General features: G+C 49.3%; 1 protein-coding gene across 4 annotated transcripts in view; it reads right to left on the bottom strand.

The window, feature by feature from the left end:
- Positions 1-2,965: 2,965 nt before the first annotated feature.
- The window catches only part of FAH (fumarylacetoacetate hydrolase), a 33,029-nt gene continuing 13,895 nt past the window's right edge, over positions 2,966-22,099 (bottom strand). For 3 of the 4 annotated variants that reach the window (XM_024232328.2, XM_024232327.2, XM_054531713.2), the window contains 9 exons: positions 20,924-21,021; positions 20,761-20,813; positions 16,796-16,895; positions 15,897-16,027; positions 13,936-14,011; positions 11,459-11,505; positions 9,125-9,226; positions 8,192-8,309; positions 2,966-3,197 (listed from right to left, as the gene is read on the bottom strand). In XM_024232328.2, coding sequence (XP_024088096.1) covers positions 3,118-3,197; positions 8,192-8,309; positions 9,125-9,226; positions 11,459-11,505; positions 13,936-14,011; positions 15,897-16,027; positions 16,796-16,895; positions 20,761-20,813; positions 20,924-21,021 — 805 coding nt within the window. In that variant the 3' untranslated portion in view covers positions 2,966-3,117. The remainder of the gene's footprint in view (positions 3,198-8,191; positions 8,310-9,124; positions 9,227-11,458; positions 11,506-13,935; positions 14,012-15,896; positions 16,028-16,795; positions 16,896-20,760; positions 20,814-20,923; positions 21,022-22,099) is intronic. The other variant, XM_063716265.1, reaches the window with a different exon arrangement.

The raw sequence follows: 22,099 nt of genomic DNA, 5'->3' as shown, positions 1-22,099 counted from the left end.
AGTTGCAAATGAACTCTACTCTTAGTTTCACAGTCATCCATTCATATTCTGAATGGGCCACTAGTTAAAAACAGGAAGCATAAATGGAATACAAATTAATAAGGAAGATATAGTGATAACTATGGCCAACCTGCCTTGAGATGCTCATCATCCCATCTGCAAGCTCCATTTCTCCGGTCAAAACGCTTCTAGTCCTTAAAATATCACTGTCAAAAAGCGGAAATTTGGCCCTGAAAGTCATTCTTGTCTATTTCATATTATTACACACAGACAGGTTTCAATAAATTAGATCTCCAAAACTAAAGACCATTAAAGTCACTTGTCATGTGGGGCTGGCAGTGAGCATTTCTGGAGTTGGAGACAGTAAAACAAAGAGGCTCTTGTCGCTGAAGAGTAAGGAAAAGTAATTGTCAAGTAAAGCCCAGGCTGGACCCAGAATTAACAACCATTATTTTGGTTTCTTAAGTGAATCTGGTGCCAGGAACGTTTCTGGCTCTTTCTGCCCTGTGTGTGTTTCAGACTCTGGGGCAGGTCCATTGGGTTTTCCCAACATCACCAAGCCCTTTAAGTGCATTAAATGCCCAACAAGGGGATAAGCGTGTGATCTCAACAGATGACATCAGCATTCTCTGGTGCCAGTGGGAACAAGTGGATTAATAATGATTTTAAGTGACCTTTGCCCATGACCCAGAGATCTCCAGTAAAGCCCTACTGTGCGGAGCATGAGAGCCTTTTATCCATGTGCAGGTGAGGGCTTTGAGAAAAAGATGAGTCACTCCTGTGGGTTGATGCCAGGAGAGAAGGCTTTAGGAACAAGGAGAGAAGGCTTTAGGAACAATCTCAGAACATAGCCTAGAGAGCAGGGGTTTTAGCTGAATCAACAGAAGCAGATGTAGCCCTGGGAACATAAGCCCCAGGAATTCAGAAAAATCCTGGGGAAGGCTTTGGTCTTCCAAATTCTGAGAAGTGTTTGCATCACTGATCTGGAGAGTAGCGTCTGGGAGATCCTGCTGACATCTGCCCTATACAGCATTTCCACTGAAATCAGCAAAGCCCTGGAGAATATGGCACTAGAGCATAGCTCTAGGAAGTAAAGTTCGCGGGGAGCAGTTCAGCCTCAGAGCATGATATTTCCCAGTCTGCGTGTAGCAGAGACTAATTGTCCCCCAGTATCCATTCTCCCCTTCTTTTAGGGCAATCAAACTAATTTTCACAGGGCAAGCAATGTGTTTAGATGAAAGACTACATTTCCAGGCTTTCTTGTAATGAGGTGTGGCCTTGTGACCAAATTCTCATCAATGAAATGTAAGAAATGTGTGATATGGGACTACCAGGAAAGCTGCTTAAAATGACCTAACTCAGGAGGAAGGAGGGCTCTTCTGCCCTTCCATCCTCCCAATCCTCACCTCTTTGTTGTCTCTTTCTGCTGACCTGGAACTTAGATGTACTAGTGGGAGCTCCAGCAGCCATTTTGTACCATGAGGTAACCCTGAGACTAAAAACCACATACCGAGGATGGCAGAGCAGAGGTATCTTTAATGACACTGTGGAGCTGCCACACTAACTCCAGCCTTCCTGACCCCAGGTTGCTTTTATGTAAGGAAGAAATACCAGCCTCCTTGATGTTCTTTAGAAATGACAAGCATATTCCATCCTCAGGGCTTTGCACAGGCTGATTCCTGTGCCTGGAAGACTCTGTCCCCAGATATCCATCTGGCCTGCTCCCCTCACTCCTTCAGCTCTCTAGCAGAAATGTACCATGGGATTAAGGCCTTCTCTGACCACATTTACAATAGCATCCACATCTCCCAATTGTCCATAAAACTTATTACCATCTGTCATACCACATGTCTTTTCCTTATCTGTTTCTTGTCTATCTCTTTCCACTTGAATGTAAGCTTCAAATGGGCTATTCTGTTTATTGCTGTGCCTCTCATCCTTAGAACAATGCTTAACACACAGAAGGTGCTCAATAAAGATTTGTTGAGTGAATGAATGAATGGTGTGATCTGATAGATGGGCTCTGCATCCTCAACTATCCCCCTAGGCCCCGGTATAAGGCTCATCAGGCCCAGGAAAGGTTGCAGGGCACACTCCCCTGCTGTAGTCACCAAGGAACTAGGGTAGAACCAGGGCTGCCTGTGTGCAATGGGTTGGGGCAGAAGAGATGGGGCAGAGCTCACTCTCCTGACTCTGGTGGGCTTGCAAGAGGTGAAAAGCTAGGTCCTTTTCTGCCATCATCTCAGTTCAGGTGCTCACCCATGACTCGGAGGCTCTTCCCAAGGCTTACAGTGTGGAGACACAGCCACAGGTCCCGTGACCCAAGCCTACAACCCATATGTGCTCATCCGTTAGCCCCAAGAAATACTGGACATGTAGGGTGCTGTGATGGGCAGTTTTATGTATTAATTTGGCTAGAGTAAGGTACCCAAATATTTGTTCAAATATTATTCTACATGTTTCTAAGAAAGTATTTTTTAGGTGAAATAAAACTTAAATCAGTGGAGTAAAGCAGAAGACCCCCACAGTGTGGTTGGGCCTCATCTAATCAGTTGAAGGCCTTCACCAAACAATGACTCACTTCCCAGAGGAAGAGGAAATTTTGACAGCAGACTGCTTCAGACTCAAACTGCAGCTCTTCCTTGGGTCTCCAGCCAGCAACCCACCCAGCAGGTTTTGGACCTGCCACCCTCCAGAATCCCAGAAGCCAATTTGCTTAAAATCAATCAATCAATCGATCGATCTCTTTCTCCTTGGTTCTATGTCTCTGGAGAGCCCTGACTACTACAGGTGCCAGTCTCTTTTCATATTCCATGCAATACCAGGAGGCCTGGGATGTCTAATAAGAAAACCCCACAAAGACCCCTGACCTCACTAATAAGAGTGAGAAAACATATTAATGAATGTCTGGCAGGGAGGCTTTACACACCTTGACCCACTGGATCAAATCATGATCAGAAGTGGACATAGTCGCACCTGCAGCAGTGCAGGCCTCAGAGCACAATGGTTTTATTTGTCACTGAATGGAGGACCAGGCCTACAGCCCGAGGGAGGACCCCAGTCACAGGGTTGAAAGTGGTGCTTGAGACCTTTGTTTCCAGAAGAGCAGAGAAAATCTCATGATGGCAAGAGAGCAGGCAGCACTTTTCCAGCACACTGGCCAAAGCCGACGCGGTAACCATCCCCCTGGCAGTACCCTGGAACAGAGGAGGACAAGGGTCAGTTACAAAGTTGCTGGGCTCACCAGAACCAACACCTAGGCGGCAGCAGTGCCTGTCAGCACACAGCTGGCCCGAGGCAGGAAGGTGCCATCAGACTCACACACACATATCTTAAACACAAGAATAACCCTCCACAGAAGCTGGGCAGAGTCGCATGCAGGAGCCCTTGGATTAGAACCTGGGCCCACCCCACAGCCAGGGATCCTCAGAGGCACTGCAAGGCTCAACAGCTTTCCTGTGGCTGATATGGTTTGGCTGTGTCCCCCGCCAAACCTCGTTTTGAATTATAGCTCCCATAATTCCCATGTGTTGTGGGAGGGACACGGTGGGAGATAACCGAATCATGGGGCGGTTTCCCCCATACTGTTCTCATGGTAGTGAAGAAGTCTCATGAGATCTGATGTTTTTATAAGCAGTTTCCCCTTTCATTTGGCTGTCACTCTCTCTCACCTGCCACCATGTAAGATGTGCCTTTGCCTTCCACCATGATTGTGAGGCCTCCCCAGCCATGTGGAACTGTGAGTCCATTAAACCTCTCTTTCTTTATAAATTACCCAGCCTCAGGTATGTCTTTATCAGCAGTGTGAAAACAGACTAATACAGTGGTCAATTCTCCCCACACGGGTTTGGGTTCAAATCCTCGTTCTGCCAATTAGCCTGAAGCCAGAATGCCTCAGGTCAAAGCCTGGCTCCTCCACTTATTGGCTCTGTAACCTTGGGTCCCTCTAGACCTCAGTTTCTTCATCTGTGCAATGGATCTAATGATAGTGCCCACTGCACAGGACTGCTGCAAGGATGATGGGAGCAAATGCATTGAAAACTCTGAGAACAGCCTCCAGTCCCCATTTGAAATTCCCTGTGTCAGTCATTATAACCATTATGAGCTGGGTGGCTGGGAACAAGCTGTTTGACTTCAGAACTCACCTCCCTCATCTACAAACAAGAAAAACAATGCCTATCTCTCAAGGTTGTACGGATTAGACTAAATATTTCAGTGAAATTCCCAGCACATCTCAGAAACTAACAAATATTAGTTTCCTTCATTTAATTCCATTTCAACAAGGATGATGGAAAAGCAGAGAGAAGCCCATCTCTGCCCTTGAGAGGGGTCCACTTAGAGGGAGTGGGAGGTCCAGACGAGAGATACACAGAAATGCCTACCAAGTGCTGAGCGAGCAGCATGGAGGGAAAGGGAGCAGGAACAGGGGACATCTGAGCCGGGCCTTGACGGGTAGCTAGGAGTTCATTAGGGAAGACACATGAAAATGCCATTCCAGACAGAGGGAAGAACATGTGCAAAGGCTCAGAGACTCAGGCACGAGATGCATTTGTCATATCTGTTCAGTGAGGCTGTCCTTTGGGGGGCCCTAAGAAGCCCCGTGACCCACGTGCTGACAACATGCAGGGATGCCCTTTGTCGAGAGCAACGCCCTCGCCTATTCTGTTGCTCACTTTCATTATTTTCTGTCAGTCACTTTTCCATCTCAATGCTCAGAAATATCCACACCACTGGGGTGAAAAAAAAAGCCTACTAAAGTAAAACTGGCTCCCAGCAGAAATTTATTAAACATCTATCAAAACAACTAACTCGGAACTGCAGCATTTTTAAAGTGCCTTCTCCCAACCACGGTCCTGAAGGAGAAGGGTCACCGCTTCTACACCCTGGGACCCCTGGTCAGCCTTGCCCAGGAATTCTGTGCCAGACAAGGGAAGCAATAATGCTGGGGAGAGAAACTGGAATAAACAGAGACACAGGAAGACTAGGTGAAAGACGCCACCACTGAGAGACGCAGGGAAAGAAATGAAAGACTTTTGCTCAGATATTGTTTCCAAATAATGTCAGATACCAAGAAAGAATCCACAACAAACCATAACTATCAACAAATCAAAGATCTGAAGGAGAGTGAGAAATGCATGTGTCTAGCAGTGCAGAGCCATCCATGCAAATACCTGCGAGAACACATCCTTGCAAGTTGCAAGCTGAACACCAGATGGGGCTTGTGAGCGAGACTAGGGGATGGATGAGTTAAACCAAGACAATCAGAGATTTGTGTTGATATTTTTGGTTTGTTTACTTCACCTGTTCTCTTGCTGAACATTTTGTGGTTTTTGGACTCTCTCAAAAATGAGAATTTCATTGCACCATTTAAAGAGGCAACAGGACACAAGGGTTCAGAGCACAGATCCTGGAGCCCAGCTGCCTGTGTTCAAACCCTGGCTCTACCCTTTATTGCCTGTGTGATCCTGGGTAAGTATGCATCTTTCTGGGCCTCAGTTTCCACATCTGAAAAATAGAGACAGTAAAAGTAGCTGCCTTGTTCGGAATAGAAAATATTGCAGATAAAGCCCTTGGCACAGTGTCTGGCCTGCAGTAAGTGCTGCGGCGTTGGCTGATGCCAGCACTTCTGAATGTTCTATTGCGTTTCCAATGGTTAGAAATTGATTTGGGGAAGGAGCATCCGTGAAGAGAAAGCAGGGAAATGACGGGCAGCCATAAAGGCATCTGAGCAGGTACACAGAAGGAGGAGGAAAGCCGGGAAGAGCTGAAGAAACCATGTGTGGCTTTCAAGCAAGAAAGCAGCTCAGTAGGGCCACATGACCAGTGAAGTTGTAGAAGGTGAGGGCAGAGCCGTCCGCCGAAGCGGGGAACCTTTGCACAAGATAACACAGCTGACACACCACCTCCACCTGCCCGCTCCTCTGCTTACCCCCTCCTTTCGCCCATAAACACAGCCCAAATTTTAGCAATATGTACTCACTTGAGTTTTTCAGTGGTCCCCTTCTGTATGAAATTCTCTTTTTTCTTTTTATGAACACATAATGTATGCCTCTCCTCTTAGCAAATTATAATTCTTCTTTCTTGGTTCCAGGGGATTTTGCCCATCTGTTCCCATTTCCCTCTTCACTTGCCAACACATGCTTCTTCAGATCCAAGGAACTGCCTTTCCCTGAATTCCTCCGCTGGCCTCCAAAAATCCTTCCGGAGTAAGGCGTTGTATACACAAACAAACATGGAAATGACTCTTACGGCATCTTGGCTCCTTTCTCCTTCCTTCTCTGGCTCAAATGTCAAGAACACATGTGCATTCCAACTGCTAAATACCAGCCTCCTTTCTCCCAGGCCCTGGACAACTGCCTGGTCTCGCATGGCTTAGTCAGGGGCCCTTATCACACTGACAACAGAGAGTTAAAGCCATCATTTTCTCTTCTGCCATCATCTCTTTCCTTCCTTTCCCCCAAATCAAAACTTCAGAAAATGCTTTCACTCAATCCACAGAACCGTGACCAAAGGCCTGCGGTAGGTCTGGCAACAATTGCAGAAAGACTAGAAACAAACTCAGCAGGGGAATCAGAAGACCTCAGTTGCAGCCTGGCTTCCCCATTTGTGGGACTTCTGTCAAGTAACCTGCCTTCTATCAGCCTAAGTTTTTGACTCTGCAAAATGGGGGCAATGATATATCAGCAAAGGGCTATTGTGAGTAAAATATGAAATAAGGAAGGTGGACATGCCTACAATATGGTTGGCTCCTAGCAGATGTTCAGTAAATATTGTCAAATTCAAATTAGAGAGGTACAATTAGGCTGCAGAAATGGGAGCAAAATGGGTATTTGTTGACTAATAATGGGTATCATCTGCTGTTTTGAGCGCTGCCTGCATCTTCTCTACCAAATCCACTTTATTCAAAGAACTAACCAACAACCACACTGGGCATGCACTATGTGGCTGCTGCTTGGACTAAACTTTGCTCTCCAAGAGCTCTGGAGTGGACTAAATCACAGCCCCCAAAGATATCAGGGCCGAATCCCTAGGACCTGTGAATGTTACCTTATATAGTAAATTTTCTGGAGATGTGATTAAGTTAGGATCTTAGAATGAGGAGATTGTCTAGGTGGGCCCTCAATGCTATCACATGTGTGTTATAAGAGAGAGGTAAAGGAGATGAGACAGAAGACAAGGCGACAATGTGACCGTGGAGGCAGAGATCGGCATGATGTGGCCACAAGCCAAAGAGGCTTCCACCAGAAGCTGGAAGAGGCCAGGGACAGACGCTCCCCAGAGTTTCCAGGAACATGGCACTGCCAACACGAGGATTTTGAACTTGTACCTTATAGAGCTGTGAGACAATACATTTCAGTTGTTTTAAACCACAAAGTTTAAGGTACTACGTTACTGCAGCCACAGGAAACTAACACAAGCTTTTAGTTAAGCACGGAAACTGACACATACACAATTAGCATGCCTGTAATCCCAGATACTTGGGAGGCTAAGGCAGGAGAATCACTTGAACCTGGGAGACGGAGGTTGAAGTGAGCCAAGATTGTGCCACCGCACTCCAGATTGGATGAGAGAGCAAGACTCCGTCTCAAAAACAAAAAATAATAATTAAAGATGAGGTAAACTGGTCTCAGAAAGGTTAAATAACTTAGTGAAGGTCACACAGCTGGTGGGGGACCTGGGAGTCCAGTTTGAATCTTTCCAGCTCTAAAGAGTGTGCTGCTAACCATTATGGTGCCCTTTCCCTGTATTAGTAAAATGTGGTAGGCAGAATGGCCCCCCTAGAAGAATTAAGAGGCACCCTCGCCTCCTTGGAATGGGCTGCTGCGAAGCCTCAGTCACTAACTCAGCTGAACCTTCCTTGATCCTAGTCATAGGTCACCAAGTGTCTGCACAGGGGGTTTGCTGCAAAGTCTAGACCTTGAGGAACCTGCCAGTGTTTTATAACTGTGCTCAGGGAGAAGGGAGACCAAGCAGAATATCTACAGTCTTTCTGGCCTAGGGATACTCACGCTTGAAGTCCTGGGTAGCCATAGCTGTGGGGAAGTACAGAACAAGCAGGCAGAGACTCTGAGAGGCAGACTCAGGATGTGTTAGAACAGATGGCTTCACGGCCAGGTAGGAGCACCCCGCAGCTAGAACAGTGCATGGCGGGCAAGGAGGAAGATGAGCTGCTGGGTTTGGCAGCCCTTACCTGTTATGATGACTTCATCCCCGTCCAGCAGAAACTTCCTGGTCTGACCATTCCCCAGGTCTATGGGCTTCGTTCCCTTCCATGACAGTTCCAACATGGAGCCGAAGTTTTCTGGTTCCTTCATCACAGGAAAGGGAAGAAAGAATAACATGAATTTATGCCTTGGCTCTGGCATGGACCGTGCTCAGCAAGATCTGGGAGTCCCGAGAAGTGGCAGGGGGCCCTCATGCCCCTCAGAGACCCTGCCTCGGCCTTGGTGGGATAACTGCAGAGATGCCTTTGACACTTGGAACTCTGCCCCTTCTTCCTGTGGGGACAGCAATGGTTCCACTAAGGACATCGCTTGTTTAGGAATCAGTGAATCCCTGACCAGAGTGCCCAGTGCCCCCTGCAGCATTCCCTGCCCTCTCTGGAGGCTGCAGTTTGCCCAGATACTGTGATGCTTAACACCCTCCTGTCGACAGCTCATGGAACAAGAGGGCTCAGCCAGGCCTCTGCAGGGAGTGACTGACACATGCACCACCCCAAGGTCATCATCTCTGAAGGTTCTGTGACTCTGAAGCCTTACAGGGGGACAAGTGGGCGGGAAGGGGCACAGCAGCATGGCCACCTCATCCTGGGAGGGTGTAGTGTGAGATGGTGACAACCAAGACACTTTCACTGTCTCCTGACTCCTCCCCACGTGTCACTGCGCTGCTCACCTACAGAGGCAGAGACCCAGGATTCCGTTCTCACACCAGTCTCTTTAGGTTTGAATTTGGATGAGAAGTCCCTCCTGCACCCAGAGAGAAAGGCTATGAGGAAGACAGAGTTGTGAGGTACACCCACCTCGGGCCTGAAATCTCTTCTTGAGGCTGAGCTGAGGGCCCTCGGGGCTGTGTGGGGAGTAAGGATGCCCTGCGTGGGCAGCCCTCAGTGCAGCCAGATACTCACCGGCCCGCTGATGGTCCCAGAAGCCAGGAGGTCCCCCGGCTGCAGGTTGCAGCCGTTGACAGAGTGGTGAGTGAGCTGCTGCAGCATCGTCCAGTACATGTACTGCAGGCAACAGACGCAAGGTTGAATGAGCCACTGCAGGCTTAGCCTAGCATCCCGGAGGCAGCTGGGCAGAGCCCGCCCTGCTCACGACCGCCTTCCCTGGCCTTTCCCTGGTCCCCAGCTCCCCCAGTGAGCTCTCTCCAGTCCCTTATAGCAAGGACACATTGTCCTCCTGGGGAGCTGCCCAGAGACCTCCCCCAAGCTCTTCCATCTCCTTCACAAGCTCCGACCGCAGCTCCTCTGCTACCTCAAGCCCGCACTGACCACCTTCTCCAAGCAGCATCCCCTAAGGGCTGACCTTGCTGCTCAGTCCCTCAGCCTGCAACATGCCCTTGTGTACAACACTCCACTCTGCCCTGGGAACACCCTCCAGTCCTGCGTTGGGAGAGTCTAAGTCCTCACGACAGCAGAGGCTTCTCGTGAGCAAAGCCCTCGCTCCCGTTCTCCCATGCCAGGCCTTGGGATGGACATTGGGCAATGGAGCTGAATGATTCAAACATGATGTCAGGGCAGGCCAAGGAGCGAGGGAGAGCTATGGGAGGTCAGGCTGTGGGCAGAGAGGGTCAAGGCACCACGTGCGCACCGAGACGCTCAGAGGCAATGCACGCCCATGCGTGTCCCAGGCCACAGCTTCTCACATCGCCATTCCTACAGCCACACATCCTGGCATAGGAAACCCAAAAGATGGATTCTTGCCCGCGAGCCCCCGCAAGGAGGCCCCTTAAATTTCTTCTTACTGGCCCTAAAGAGCCCAGAATAATATTAAATTAGAAGGGAAATTAGGAGAACTAGGAATAGTTCAGTGATTCAGAGGATACTCAAAAGGCCAAGAAACAACTGAACCATAAACATATGACTAACATGCCCAGCTGCATTTAGTCATTAGGGAAATGCAAACTGAAGTCACAATCCCCGGCACGGTTTGAATGAAAAGGCAAACACCACCAGAGCTGACGAGGATGTGGAGCAGGCAAAATGCTTACACGCTGCTAGTGGGAGTATATACTGGTATAACCACTTCAAAAAACTGTTTGGAAGTACTCCTAGGCTGAGTCTACGTGTACTCTATGACCCAGCAAGCCTATTACTGGATATACACTCAACAGAAATGTGCACATATGTGCACCAAAAAGTGTGTACTAAAATGTTCACAGTAACTCTATGACAGCCAAAAACAACGGAAACAACCAAATGTCCATCGACTGTGGAATTGATGTGACTTAAAAAAGTAAGTCAGTTGTGGAATATTTATACAGTGCAATCCTAGAAGGCAATGAGAAAAATGAGCTGTCACTGCAAAGAGCAACAGGGTTGAATCTCACAAATCTAACACTAAAACAAAGACGCCCGCTAGAAAAGAATACATGTTACTTTATGATGCCTTTTCTATAAAACTGAAAAACAGAAAAAAAAAAATACATGGTAACAGAGGTCAGGAGAGGAGTGACCTTTGCTGGAAGGAGTGATGAAGTGACCTGGAGGGGCCCAGGGGGCTGCTGAGGTGCTGGAAATTTCCCATTTCTGATCTGGGTGCTGGTTGCACAGGGATGTTCATTTTAGGAAAATTCTTCAAGCTGTACATGTATAATATGCACTTTTTTTAATTTTTATTTTTTGAAATAGGGTCTTGCTCTGTCACGCATGCTGGAGTGCAGTGGTGGGATCATGGCTCACTGCAGCCTCGACCTCCTGGGCTCAAGTGATCCTCCTGCCTCAGCCTCCCAAGTAGCTGGGACCACAGGTGCATGCTACCATGCGCAGCTAATTTTTTTACTTTTTGCAGAGAGAGGGTCTCATTATGTTGCCCAGGCTGGTCTCAAACTCCTAGGCTTAAGTGATCCTCCCACCTCGGCCTCCCAAAGTGCTGGGATTACAGTAATGTGTGCATTTTTATCTATGTATATTATGCTTCAATTAAAAGTTCACTTAAAAAATAAGTCACTCTCATCAATACAGCCCCTGGCAGGACAGGATAAACCAGGAACTGGATCTTTACAGGAACACCTATTGTCCCCCAAGAAAATCACTGGCCACATTTATGCAGCCTCTATCTTGAGAGAACTCTGTGACCCCATGGCCACTCCTAAAAGAGACAGGCCATGGAAGCTCCAGGCCCACAGGTTGACCCATCATCATATCCCAAAAGGAAGGCTCTCCTCCTGTTCCTGCCAGGAAGAAAAGTTTCTCTTTCCCTCAATTCTAAAAAGCAGTCTGATTAGCATCAAAGCTTACCTTAAAATTGGACTTGCATATGGTAGCCGCCTGGCTCATTCCTTCTCCTGTTGGAAAGAAAAGCAATATTGATGAAAACTTAATTCCACACATCAGGGAGGAAAATAAAAAAAGAATTGCTCTGTGGCTGAAGCTTCCCATCGTCCAACATGATTTCACTTAGAGTCTGTGAAACAATTAGCTCCTAGGACATCAGAGCTGGGAGGTCCAGGGTTGGCCAATACATGCACACGAGTCATCACTTCCTCCTCCCACGCCTAGAGCAGGCAGCATTAACTGATCACAGCACATGTTTGCTCTGAGTCCACATGTAGCCTCAGAATCCTTCTTAACACAGTGATCCTGGAACCCACAAATCCACTGGAGATAGCGTGCCATTTGAAGGCTACTTGTGACCTTTGATCAAGGATAACCTGCTGTCCCCTCAGGAGTCCTCTGGATAGCTGGGTCATCTGTCCCCTGCCAAGCTCCTCCAGTGATGGGCAGTGTGCTACTTCACAATGTACTAAACAATATTTACTAAACATCTACTACATGCAAGGTACCAGGCTGTTGCTGTTCCACTTCTGAACAGCACTAATAAGTAGAAAGCTCCTCCGCTCTCTCAAAACCTGGCTTCCTCCCTTGGTCCTAACTTCCCCTCTGAGGTGGCACAGAACAGGTGTGCTCTTCAGCCATGCGAGGTCTGGGTCCGCCAAGCCTGCTCCTCCCCAGACCCTTTCGCCCAGATCCCAACTCAGAACATCAGAACTGCAAATGCAGGACTACATCTCTGGACACTGTGCTTTCTGGATAATCTTGTCCCTTCTCTACCAGTGGCCTCCCCTGGGCGGGTTCACCTCTAGACAGGCAGGAAGAAATACCGAGGATGAAACCAGATAGAAAGTATACTCCAAGCACGCATTGTGGGTGGCAGGAGGCCAACGTAGAACTTGTGACACTTGGATTGAGTTCAAGCCCTGCCATTAGCCAGGTAGGTGGCTCGGGGTGAATCCTTTTCCTCTCTGAGCCTCAGCTTCCTGACCTGGAACCTGAAAGAGAGGGCCCAGCACAGCTTCCCAGAGGGCCCTGGGCAGCCAGGAGGCTCTTTGTGACAGCTCTTTCTCCGTGGAGCATCCTGCTCCCATGGCGACAGCTCCTCACTCCTGCAGGGTACTGAGCCTCCTGACAGGAACCTCATGAAGGGCCGAGACCCTGGAACTGACAGTGAGACAGACATGGCAAAGCCCGGCATGTCCAGACAGAGCAGACAGAAGAAAGGAATGGGGCTGGCCGGGCACGGTGGCTCACGCCTGTAATCCCAGCACTTTGGGAGGCCTAGGCAGGTAGACCACCTAAGGTCAGGAGTTCAAGACCATCCTGATGAACACGAAGAAACCCCGTCTCTACTAATAATACAAAATTATCCAGATGTGGTTGTGCATGCCTGTAATCCCAGCTACACGGGAGGCTGAGGCAGAAGAATCACTTGAACCCAGGGGCAGAGGTTGTGGTGAGCCGAGATCGCGCCATTGCACTCCAGACTGGGCAAGAAGAGCGAAACTCCATCTCGGGGGAAGAAAAAAAGAAGAAAAGAAAAGAAAGGAATGGAATGGAGCTAAAAAGGAGATGTGGCCAGTGTGGCTAGGAGGTCTGTGTGTGGCCACCAGGCAAACGCTTCCCATCCGAGGGCCCCCGTTGGGATTGAAAAATGACACCTGACTCTTCCTAGGTACAGACCCTGTCCCAGACCTTTGCATGAATTGACATGTTTGGTCCTCACAACACACCATGAGGTCAACGCCATTATTATCCCATTTCATAGATGACAAACGAGGACATGGCCAGGTTGGGCAACTTGCCCAAAGTCCCACAGCTGAGCAGCAGAGTCATGGCCTGCAGAGCCAGTCTCTTTATTACCAACCAACGCCCCGCGGGGCTGTTCGCTGAGCAGCCACAGGGAGATGTGGGCCCTGTCTATCTCAGGGCTGGCCCAGGGTGGGGATCTCAGGTCTGTCTGCAAGACACTCGGGGCTGGCCCATGGTGGGAATCTGGGGTCTTGATGCGCTGGCTCTGTGTGGCCCCAGGGGCTCAGCCAAGCGAACAGATCCACAAGGACATGCTTTCAAACAGGCACTTAATGAAATGTGCCACCCACCACAGAAGTGAGGGTCAGTGGCAATATGTGAGCAGGGGCCAGGCAGCCCCTGGAGAGGCTGGAGAGGGGATTCAAGCAGAAGATGGAGGTCCTGGACTCCATCCTTTCAGCCCTATCACTGAGAGCTCAGTGATAGGGTTAGCCCTATGGGCCCAGTTAGGTTCCCAGTGAGCACCGGGGTGTCTCCTCCCCTCCTCTTTCCTTTAGACGAGCCACACACATCTCCAGGGCTGTAGCATGTGCCCCCACCCTTGCCAAAGCTCAAGAGCCTTCAGGACAAGGCACACAGGCACACATTGCCTCAGAGCTCCTGGCCATATCAGTCCCCCTACAACATACCTTTCAGGTTAACAGAGAGGTTGATGTCAAATGTGTAGGGCTCGTCATGGCACAGATACGGCAGGGGCCTGGGGTCCTAGGAGGGCAAAGCACAGCACAGAGGTCACTGGCAGGTGGGCTGAGCTCACCCGGCTGGGCCCCTGTACCAGCCAGGCCCCCGGCAGCACCTGCTCCCCCAGGCAGAGGGTCTGAGACAGCAGAAGCATTCCCTCTCCAGGGATCCAACACTGTGTCCCTGGATAGCAGTGGGGGGATCATACTGTGGGTCTCCAGGAAATGCAGCCAAGGAAGGGGCATCAGTAGGTCAAAGGTCACATGAGCCAAACCAGAGATGTCCCTGAAAGCCACGGGAGGGGACAGAAAGGGAAGGTGGGCAGCAGACGGGCCGAGATAGAGAACAAAGCCTGGCCTGTGAGGAAAGGCTGGCCTGAAAGGGCATTGCAGGGCCCCTGGAAGGCAGAGGGGTCACAACAGAAGCAGACAGCCCTGGCTGGTGCTGGAGCCAGCTAGGGAGGCAGCTTGGACGGCTGGGCCAGAACGCCTGCACTCCGGCCAAAAGCAGTGTTTTCCAAAGCATGGTACATGAGTCACCCGTGGGACATGAGATCGTTTCTGGTGACACTAATGGTTATGAAACAGTATAGCTAGTGATGCCAGTTGGAATATAAAGTTCCCTTCTTAATATATTAAGTTTTAAACTGGGAGCCACTCTGAAGAAAAACATTAAGTAAATAATAGTTCAGAGGGGGAATAGTAGTGATGGTTGTACCTAAATGGTGTTTGGGAAGGGCTGGCACAGAGGAAGGCAGGCAAAACCCTGTGATGACAGACCTGGAAGAAGGCTGATGACTGGAGGACAAGCAGAGAGAGGCTGTGGCCTTGCGGCCCTAGGGAGACTAGACAGGGCCACTGCCGGCTAGAGAGAAAGTTAAGTCCCAGGGACTGAAAATGACCAGGGTGGGCAGGGGGTGCTGTGGCAGGGAGCAGCGAGGACAGAGCAAGGAATGAGTGTGAAAGCCCCACAGGACTTCACTAGAACTGGCTTGCGGGGAAAGACCTCAAGGTTGTTTGTAGCACAGCAAACATGAGAGGACCCCAGAGGCAGAGGAGCACGGGAGAGCAGTGTGGGTGCAGGACCTGCACCGGGTGTTGGTACAGGCCCCCAGCAAATGAGTGGTGAGATGCTCAAGGGAGGATGTGCAAATGGCTGGGAGCTCAGCCTGGATCCCCACAGGGAGGTCAGAATTGGAGAGGGGCATCATGAGGACTCAGAGACACTGGAGAACGAGGACAGGTCACATGCCAGAAGCCAAGGAGTGAGGGAATGCCAACAAGAGTGAGGGGCCACAGGAAGTCCATGCTGAAGGGGACACAAGGTCATGACACTGGCTATCAGGTCACAGGTGACTCTGGCCAGGTGTTGCCAGTGATGAAGTGGGACAGACTGCAACAGGCTGAGAAGGGAGGATTGGGACCAGGGGTCAAGGCCTAGACACAGTGGGAGACCCAGTGGGAGACCCAGTGGTGCTGGGAACCAGAGGCTGCAGGGACTCCCTGTTGCTGGGCTCCAAGCTGCATTCTATGAGTTGGGATCCAGGTGGCGCCATTTGCACAGAACACAATTTGATGGCCACCTGGGAGGTTGTGCAATGTTGGTACCTGCAGGGACTCCTCCTGCCAACTGGCCAGATCCCCTGGTCTTGCAAGATTCTTAAGGTTATAAAATTCTGTGTTTTCTCCAAGAACTGTGCCAGGGCCAGGGAAACCATAAGGGAGAATGATGCCCTGGCTGCCTGGAGGTAATCGTGGCCAGGAACTCCCAGGCACTCCACTGTGGGCGTGCCATGGGCACAGAGCTTCCCTCCTGATGGTCTGCATGCCTGGCATGTCCACTCAGTGGGCAAGCAGCCTCAGAGGCAGCAGGGCTGGGTTTGGGAGCTTCCTGCAGAGAATGTGCTTACCTGCTTCGGGTTGGGTACAGCAAAGGGCATGAGAGCTTCCATGGGCACCACCCACGGAGAGATGGTGGTCCCAAAACTCTTCCCAAGGAATGGCCCTAGAGGGACATACTCCCACTTCTGAATGTCTCGCGCTGCAGAAGAAGGGCACAGCCAGGACTTACAAAGGCTGATCAGGGCCTCTTCCCACGACCCCCTCATGCCCTTGACCAAGGAGCAGAGACACCTAGCACAGCCCTCTCCACAAAGCTCAGCCCCACTCAGGCTGCCCCAGGACCAAGGGGCAAGAGCATTCAATGCCAAGGACAGAGGTCCTTTGAGGCCACCGTGCCAGGTTACAGCAAAGAGAAGGATGACCAAACGGTGGTCAGGATATCCCCCAGGAAGGGGCCGGAAGCTCATCCTCAAACTATGAGAGAGACACTTTCTGGGGCTTACGGTGCCATCTTCCTCCCACGTATGGCAAAGGGTTGAGAGCTAAGGCTCAGAAGCTGGACTGTTTTGCTTCAAATCTTAGTTCAGCAACTAACTGAAATCTCCCTGTGCCTCAGTTCCTCATTTGTAAAATGGGAATGATAATATTGCACATACTGTGTAGGGATCAGCAGGAGAATATATGTAGGGTGTTAAGCACAGGGCCTGACACATAAGTGCCCAGTAAATATTAGTTATGGTGTCAGCCGTGTCCCTAGCCACTCATGAGGAAATTGGAGCTCAGAGGAGTTAAGTGAGTGGCCTGAGTTCTTAGAGCTGAAAGTCTGTTTGATACCCAAACCCACTCTCTCACTCACTGCATCACCTGCCACTTTTGACCTGCACCAGATCTTCAGCTTCTATGAAATTGCCCCAGGTCCCCAGCCTCCTCCCCTTCATCTCTACAGGAGCAGAGCTCCAGTAATTACCACTCCAGTCGTTCATAAGGACCATTCCAAAAATGTGCTCATGGGCCTTGGAAATGGGGATCGGCTCTCCCAATCTGTTTCCAGGGCCTACAAAAAAAGCCTGACACGGGGGAGAGTTCATTAGAATCTGGAGCTGATCTGCCGCCCAGGTCACTTGTCACCTAGAGAGCAAAGGTCAGGTATTTCCAAACTCCAGCCATGGACCAGGACTGCCACAGGGGCCTGGCATGAATCCACTGTGTTTCTAAGTCAGAGGTCAGATGGACGCCTCAGGAAAGCAGCGTGCAGTGGTGTGCCCTGCCCCTGCCCTCGGCCTTCCCTCCACGCCCCTGAGCTCCACAGCAGCCTCCCCTCCCCTCAGTGCATCCCAGGTCACTCTGCTCTTTCCTCTTCATCCCATACAGGCTTTGCCTTTCAAGACTTGACAGCCACATGGGGCTTGTAAAACTGAAACCATCAGGGTTTGTAGTCATGTCACGAAAAACCAGGCCAGGCACTGTGGCTCACGTCTATAATCTCAGCACTTTGGGAGGCTGAGGTGGAAGGATCACTTGAGCCTAGGAGTTCGAGACAAGACTGGGCAACATAGTGAGACCCCACCTCTACAAAAAATAAACAAAATTAGCCAGGCATGGTGGCACGTGTCTGCAGTCCCAGCTACTTGGGAGGCTTATGTGGAAAGATTGCTTGAGCCAGGGAGGTCAAGGTTGCAGCAGGCCGAGATCACGCCACGGCACTCCAGCCTGGGTGACAGAACAAGACCCTGTCTCAAAAAATAAAAAAATAAAAAAAATAAAAATTTTCATTGTTCAATTCCCACCTATGAGTGAGAACATGCGGTGTTTGGTTTTTTGTCCTTGCAATAGTTTGCTGAGAATGATGGTTTCCAGTTTCATCCACATCCCTACAAAGGACATGAACTCATCCTTTTTTATGGTGGCATAGTATTCCATGGTGTATATGTGCCACATTTTCTTAATCCAGTCTGTTGTGGGGTGGGGGGAGGGGGGAGGGATAGCATTAGGAGATATACCTAATGCTAAATGATGAGTTAATGGGTGCAGCACACCAACATGGCACATGTATACATATGTAACAAACCTGCACGTTGTGCACATATACCCTAAAACTTAAAGTATAATAATAATAAAATTAAAAAATAAAAATAAAAAATAAAAAATAAAAATTTTTTTAATGAAAAATGAAAAACCAAAAGACTGCCTCCTTCATGCAGCAAATAGTACCAGAGAGAGCACACCCCATGGCCTCTAACCCCTATCTGTCATCCCACTACCTCTAAAGAAAAACAGCACCAACGTGATGTCCATGAACCAACAGACTAGCCAGGCATCATTAGAAAGAAAAATTTGGGAAAATCTCTTTGAAAAACATAGACTCAGCCATGACATTTGCAAAACTTAGTCACCATCTTATTTGTTCTGTGACAATAGTTGAACATTGCAAATTTTTCATCAAGATAAAGAAAAAGAACCCAAATCACTATCTTATGGAGAATCCCACGACTTTCAGTCCAGGTGACCTGGGCTCTCTGCTCCAACCATTTCTCTACATGCTGACTCTCTGTCTTTTCTCTCTCCCTCTCAACAGGTGAAGCGTCTGCCTGCAGAGTCCTTAGTTCTCCCAGAGAGAAGACCGTGGCCCCAAACCAGGGCTCAGATGTCCTGCTCTGATGAATCTCAGCTGGGGGTCCTCCTCCCGAAGTCTCACATAGTACCCTTGCTAAGGCAGGAGGAGGCAGAGGGCTGGCAGGGAATGCCCTGCTATCCACGGGCTATTCGGCAGTGTCCACTCATTTCCCTCCTCTGGACTGAATCCAGAGAAATCACAGGGAAGCCCAGGAGAGACACGGAGCTCCAGAAAAGCAGACAGGCCTTTCAGCCTGCCTCCACCAACCAGGGCTTCCCACTGCCTCAGCCTGACTCGGTGGCCCCATGACAGCTTCTTGTACACCATCAGTGACGAGGCACTCAGAGCTTCCTGAGGCAACGCCTAAAACTGTAGGTGCTGATTATGGGAAAGCCCCCTTCATCTGCCTGTCTGCATTTCCCACACGGAGACTGACTCCAACCTTGGGTATCAGACAACCCAGCAGATGCTAAAGACACTGCCAGGTCCCTGGAGCGCTGCCTCCCCCATGTCACCTCCTCCTTTCCATCACTTTCCTCATCCCCTCACCTTGGGGGCTGCCCAGATTTCAGTGTTCCCTCTGAAAAATGGGCAGCATGAGGGATCCTCAGGTGGTGGGACCAACTGTACCAATATCAACATCCAGGTTGTGATAGAGCACCATGGTTATGAAGGATGTTGCCACTGGGGGAGACTGTGTGAAGGGTATTGGGATCTCTGTACTATTTCTCACAATTGCATGTGAATCTACAATGACCTCAAAATAAAAAGTTTAATTTAAAAAAGTGTGCAGCCCTGGCCGAGCACAGTGGCTCATGCCTGTAATCCAAGCACTTTGGGAGGCTGAGGCAGGCGGATCACGAGGTCAGGAGATCGAGACCATCCTGGCTAACATGGTGAAACCCTGTCTCTACTAAAAATACAAAAAATTAGCCAGGCGTGGTGGCAGGTGCCTGTGGTCCCAGCTATTCGGGAGGCTGAGGCAGGAGAATGGTGTGGACTCAGGAGGTGGAGCTTGCAGTGAGCCGAGATAGTGCCACTGCACTCCAGCCTGGGTGACAGAGTGAGACTCCATCTCAGAAAAACAAAACAAAACAAAACAAAACAAAAAACAAATAAAAAAGTATGCAGCCTAAAGTGACCACAGTTCTGAGGTTGTATGGGCCCAGCCATGGGGCTGATACACTTGATTCTTGTCACTCGTGGTAATTATTATTTTTGGGTTTTTGTTTTTTGTTTTTTGTTTTGAGACGGAGTCTCGCTCTGTCACCCAGGCTGGAGTGTAGTGGCGCGATCTCAGCTCACTGCAACCTCCGCCTCCTCAGTTCAAGCGATTCTCCTGCCTCAGCCTCCCAAGTAGCTGGGATTACAGGCACCCGCCACCATCCCCAGCTAATTTTTGTATTTTTAGTAGAGACGGGGTTTCACCATGTTGGCCAGGCTGGTCTTGAACTCCTGACCTCAGGTGATCCACCCGCCTCGGCCTCTCAAAGTGCTGGGGTTACAGGCGTGAGCCACCGCGCCCGGCCAGGTAATTATTTTTATACAGTCACACCATGAACACAGAATGAGCAAATATGGAATGACTGTTCTTAGAGGAAACACAGGATTAGGTTCCTACAAGCCTTTGGTCAGAACATTTCTATCAACTAATCAAAATCTAACTATATAACTTTGTTTTATGTGTGTTTCTGCTTAAAAATGCTTAAAGTAATATATTTTGTTGATTCATGAACATTGAGCTGAGGCAGCAGCACTGTAACTTGCCTGAACAAAGCTTACTAACACGCATATTCTCTCCATAAGGCACATCACAGTCTTCCTGTGCTAGGGACACTAGACGGCACTTTAGCACTGCACTTGGGGCCATTATAAAAAAAACAATGAAACAGCCAAAAAAGCACAGATATGCAAAACACATGGCACCGAATAGACTACAAAGGACACATGTTTACAGCATAAGCTGAGACAAGAAGGCAGAGTAACACCTTGTCCAGCCTCACCTAGGAACATGCTCACCGGGCAGCTCAAATGTTTCACTGCTCTGTGCATGTCCACACGTGCCCACAAAAGCTCTGTGAATATTAATTTCGGACTTACAAATAAATGTTGGCAGGTAGTTGTGAATTCTCAAATACAGAATCTACAAGTAATAAGGATCAACTGTCCTTCTGATGGCCAGGTGAGGACACAGAGCGGCTGCCCATGTGGCTGAAGAGGAGAGGAGTGGGCGGCTCATGGTGCGGGGAGCCATCCCAGAGGGCTCTCCTGCCGGGTGTCTATAGATCCCATGGTAATAAAACACCAAGCTCACTTACCATTTCCAGCTCCATGTCCAAGAGCTTGCAGGCACCATATACAGGAGGCTTAGCTGGAATAACACCAGAAATAAAAAACGGTGCTGTGAGTCAGGCCACAGAACTCACTGCATGGGAACAGAGAGCTGGGCACCAGCAGGGCCTGGACGCTGGGGTCACTTACAGTCATCAGGTTTCATCTGTCCCATGGGCCTTCGGATTGGGGTGCCAGACACCACAACAGAGGAGGCACGGCCATGGTAGCCCACTGGTAAGTGCAGCCTGAGAAAGGAAGGCAAGAGAATGCAGGGCATCAGAGCTGTTATATGTTGTCAATTAACTTTAAAAACTTCAAAAACTAGAAACAAAGAGTCGCCATATACACATGGCTCAAAAATCAAAAGGTGCTTACAAGTTTCCATCCATGGATGAATGGATAAACAAACTGTGGTACATACATAAAGTGGAATATTATTCAGCCTCAAAAAGGAAGAAAATTCTGGGCAGGGCGCAGTGGCTCACATCTGTGATCCCAGCACTTTGGGAGGCCAAGGAGGGCAGATCACATGAGGCCAGGAGTTCTAGAACAGCCTGGGTAACATGGTGAAACCCCGTCTTCACTAAAAATACAAAAATTAGCCAGGCATAGTGGTGCACACCTGTAGTCCCAGCTACTCAGGAGGCTGAGGCAGGAGAATTGCTTGAACCTGAGAGGTGGAGGTTGCAGTGAACCAAGATCACATCACTGCACTCCAGCCTAAGCAACAGAGCAAGACTCCGTCTCAAAAAAAAAAAAAAGATACAGCCATGTCCTAACTCCCAGAGTCTTTATACATATAATCAAGTTAAGAATCTTGAGACATGATCATCCTGAATTATCCAGGTGGACCCTAAATCCAATTAGAAATGTCCTTATAAGAGACAGAAGAGAAGAGAAGATGTAGAAAGGAGGAGAAGGCCACGTGAAGACAGAGGACAGAGGCAGAGACTGGAGTGATGCAGCCACAAGGAACGCCTGCAACCGCCAGAAGCTGGAAGCAACAAGGACAAGAACGGTCCCAGAAGCTTCAGGAGGAGATGGCCCTGCTGACACCTTGCTTGCAGACTTATGGCCTCCAGAACTGAGGGGATAAATTCCTGTTGTTGTGGCTTTTTCTTACAGCAGCCCCAGGAAATGGATACAGACCTATACCACACCTCACACATCAAAGGAAATTCAGATGGATTCAAGATCTAAATGTACAAAGAAAGGCTATTACAGGCACTAGAAAAAAAAAAAAAACACAAAAAACTTCCAAATTCTTGGGGTGGAGAAAGCCTTTCTAAACATTACACAAAAGTAAATGCCATAAGGAAAATG

This window comes from Pongo abelii, chromosome 16 (genome assembly GCF_028885655.2).
Source record: "Pongo abelii isolate AG06213 chromosome 16, NHGRI_mPonAbe1-v2.0_pri, whole genome shotgun sequence".
Lineage (NCBI taxonomy): Eukaryota > Metazoa > Chordata > Mammalia > Primates > Hominidae > Pongo > Pongo abelii.
This window is presented reverse-complemented; position numbering and strand designations above follow the sequence as displayed.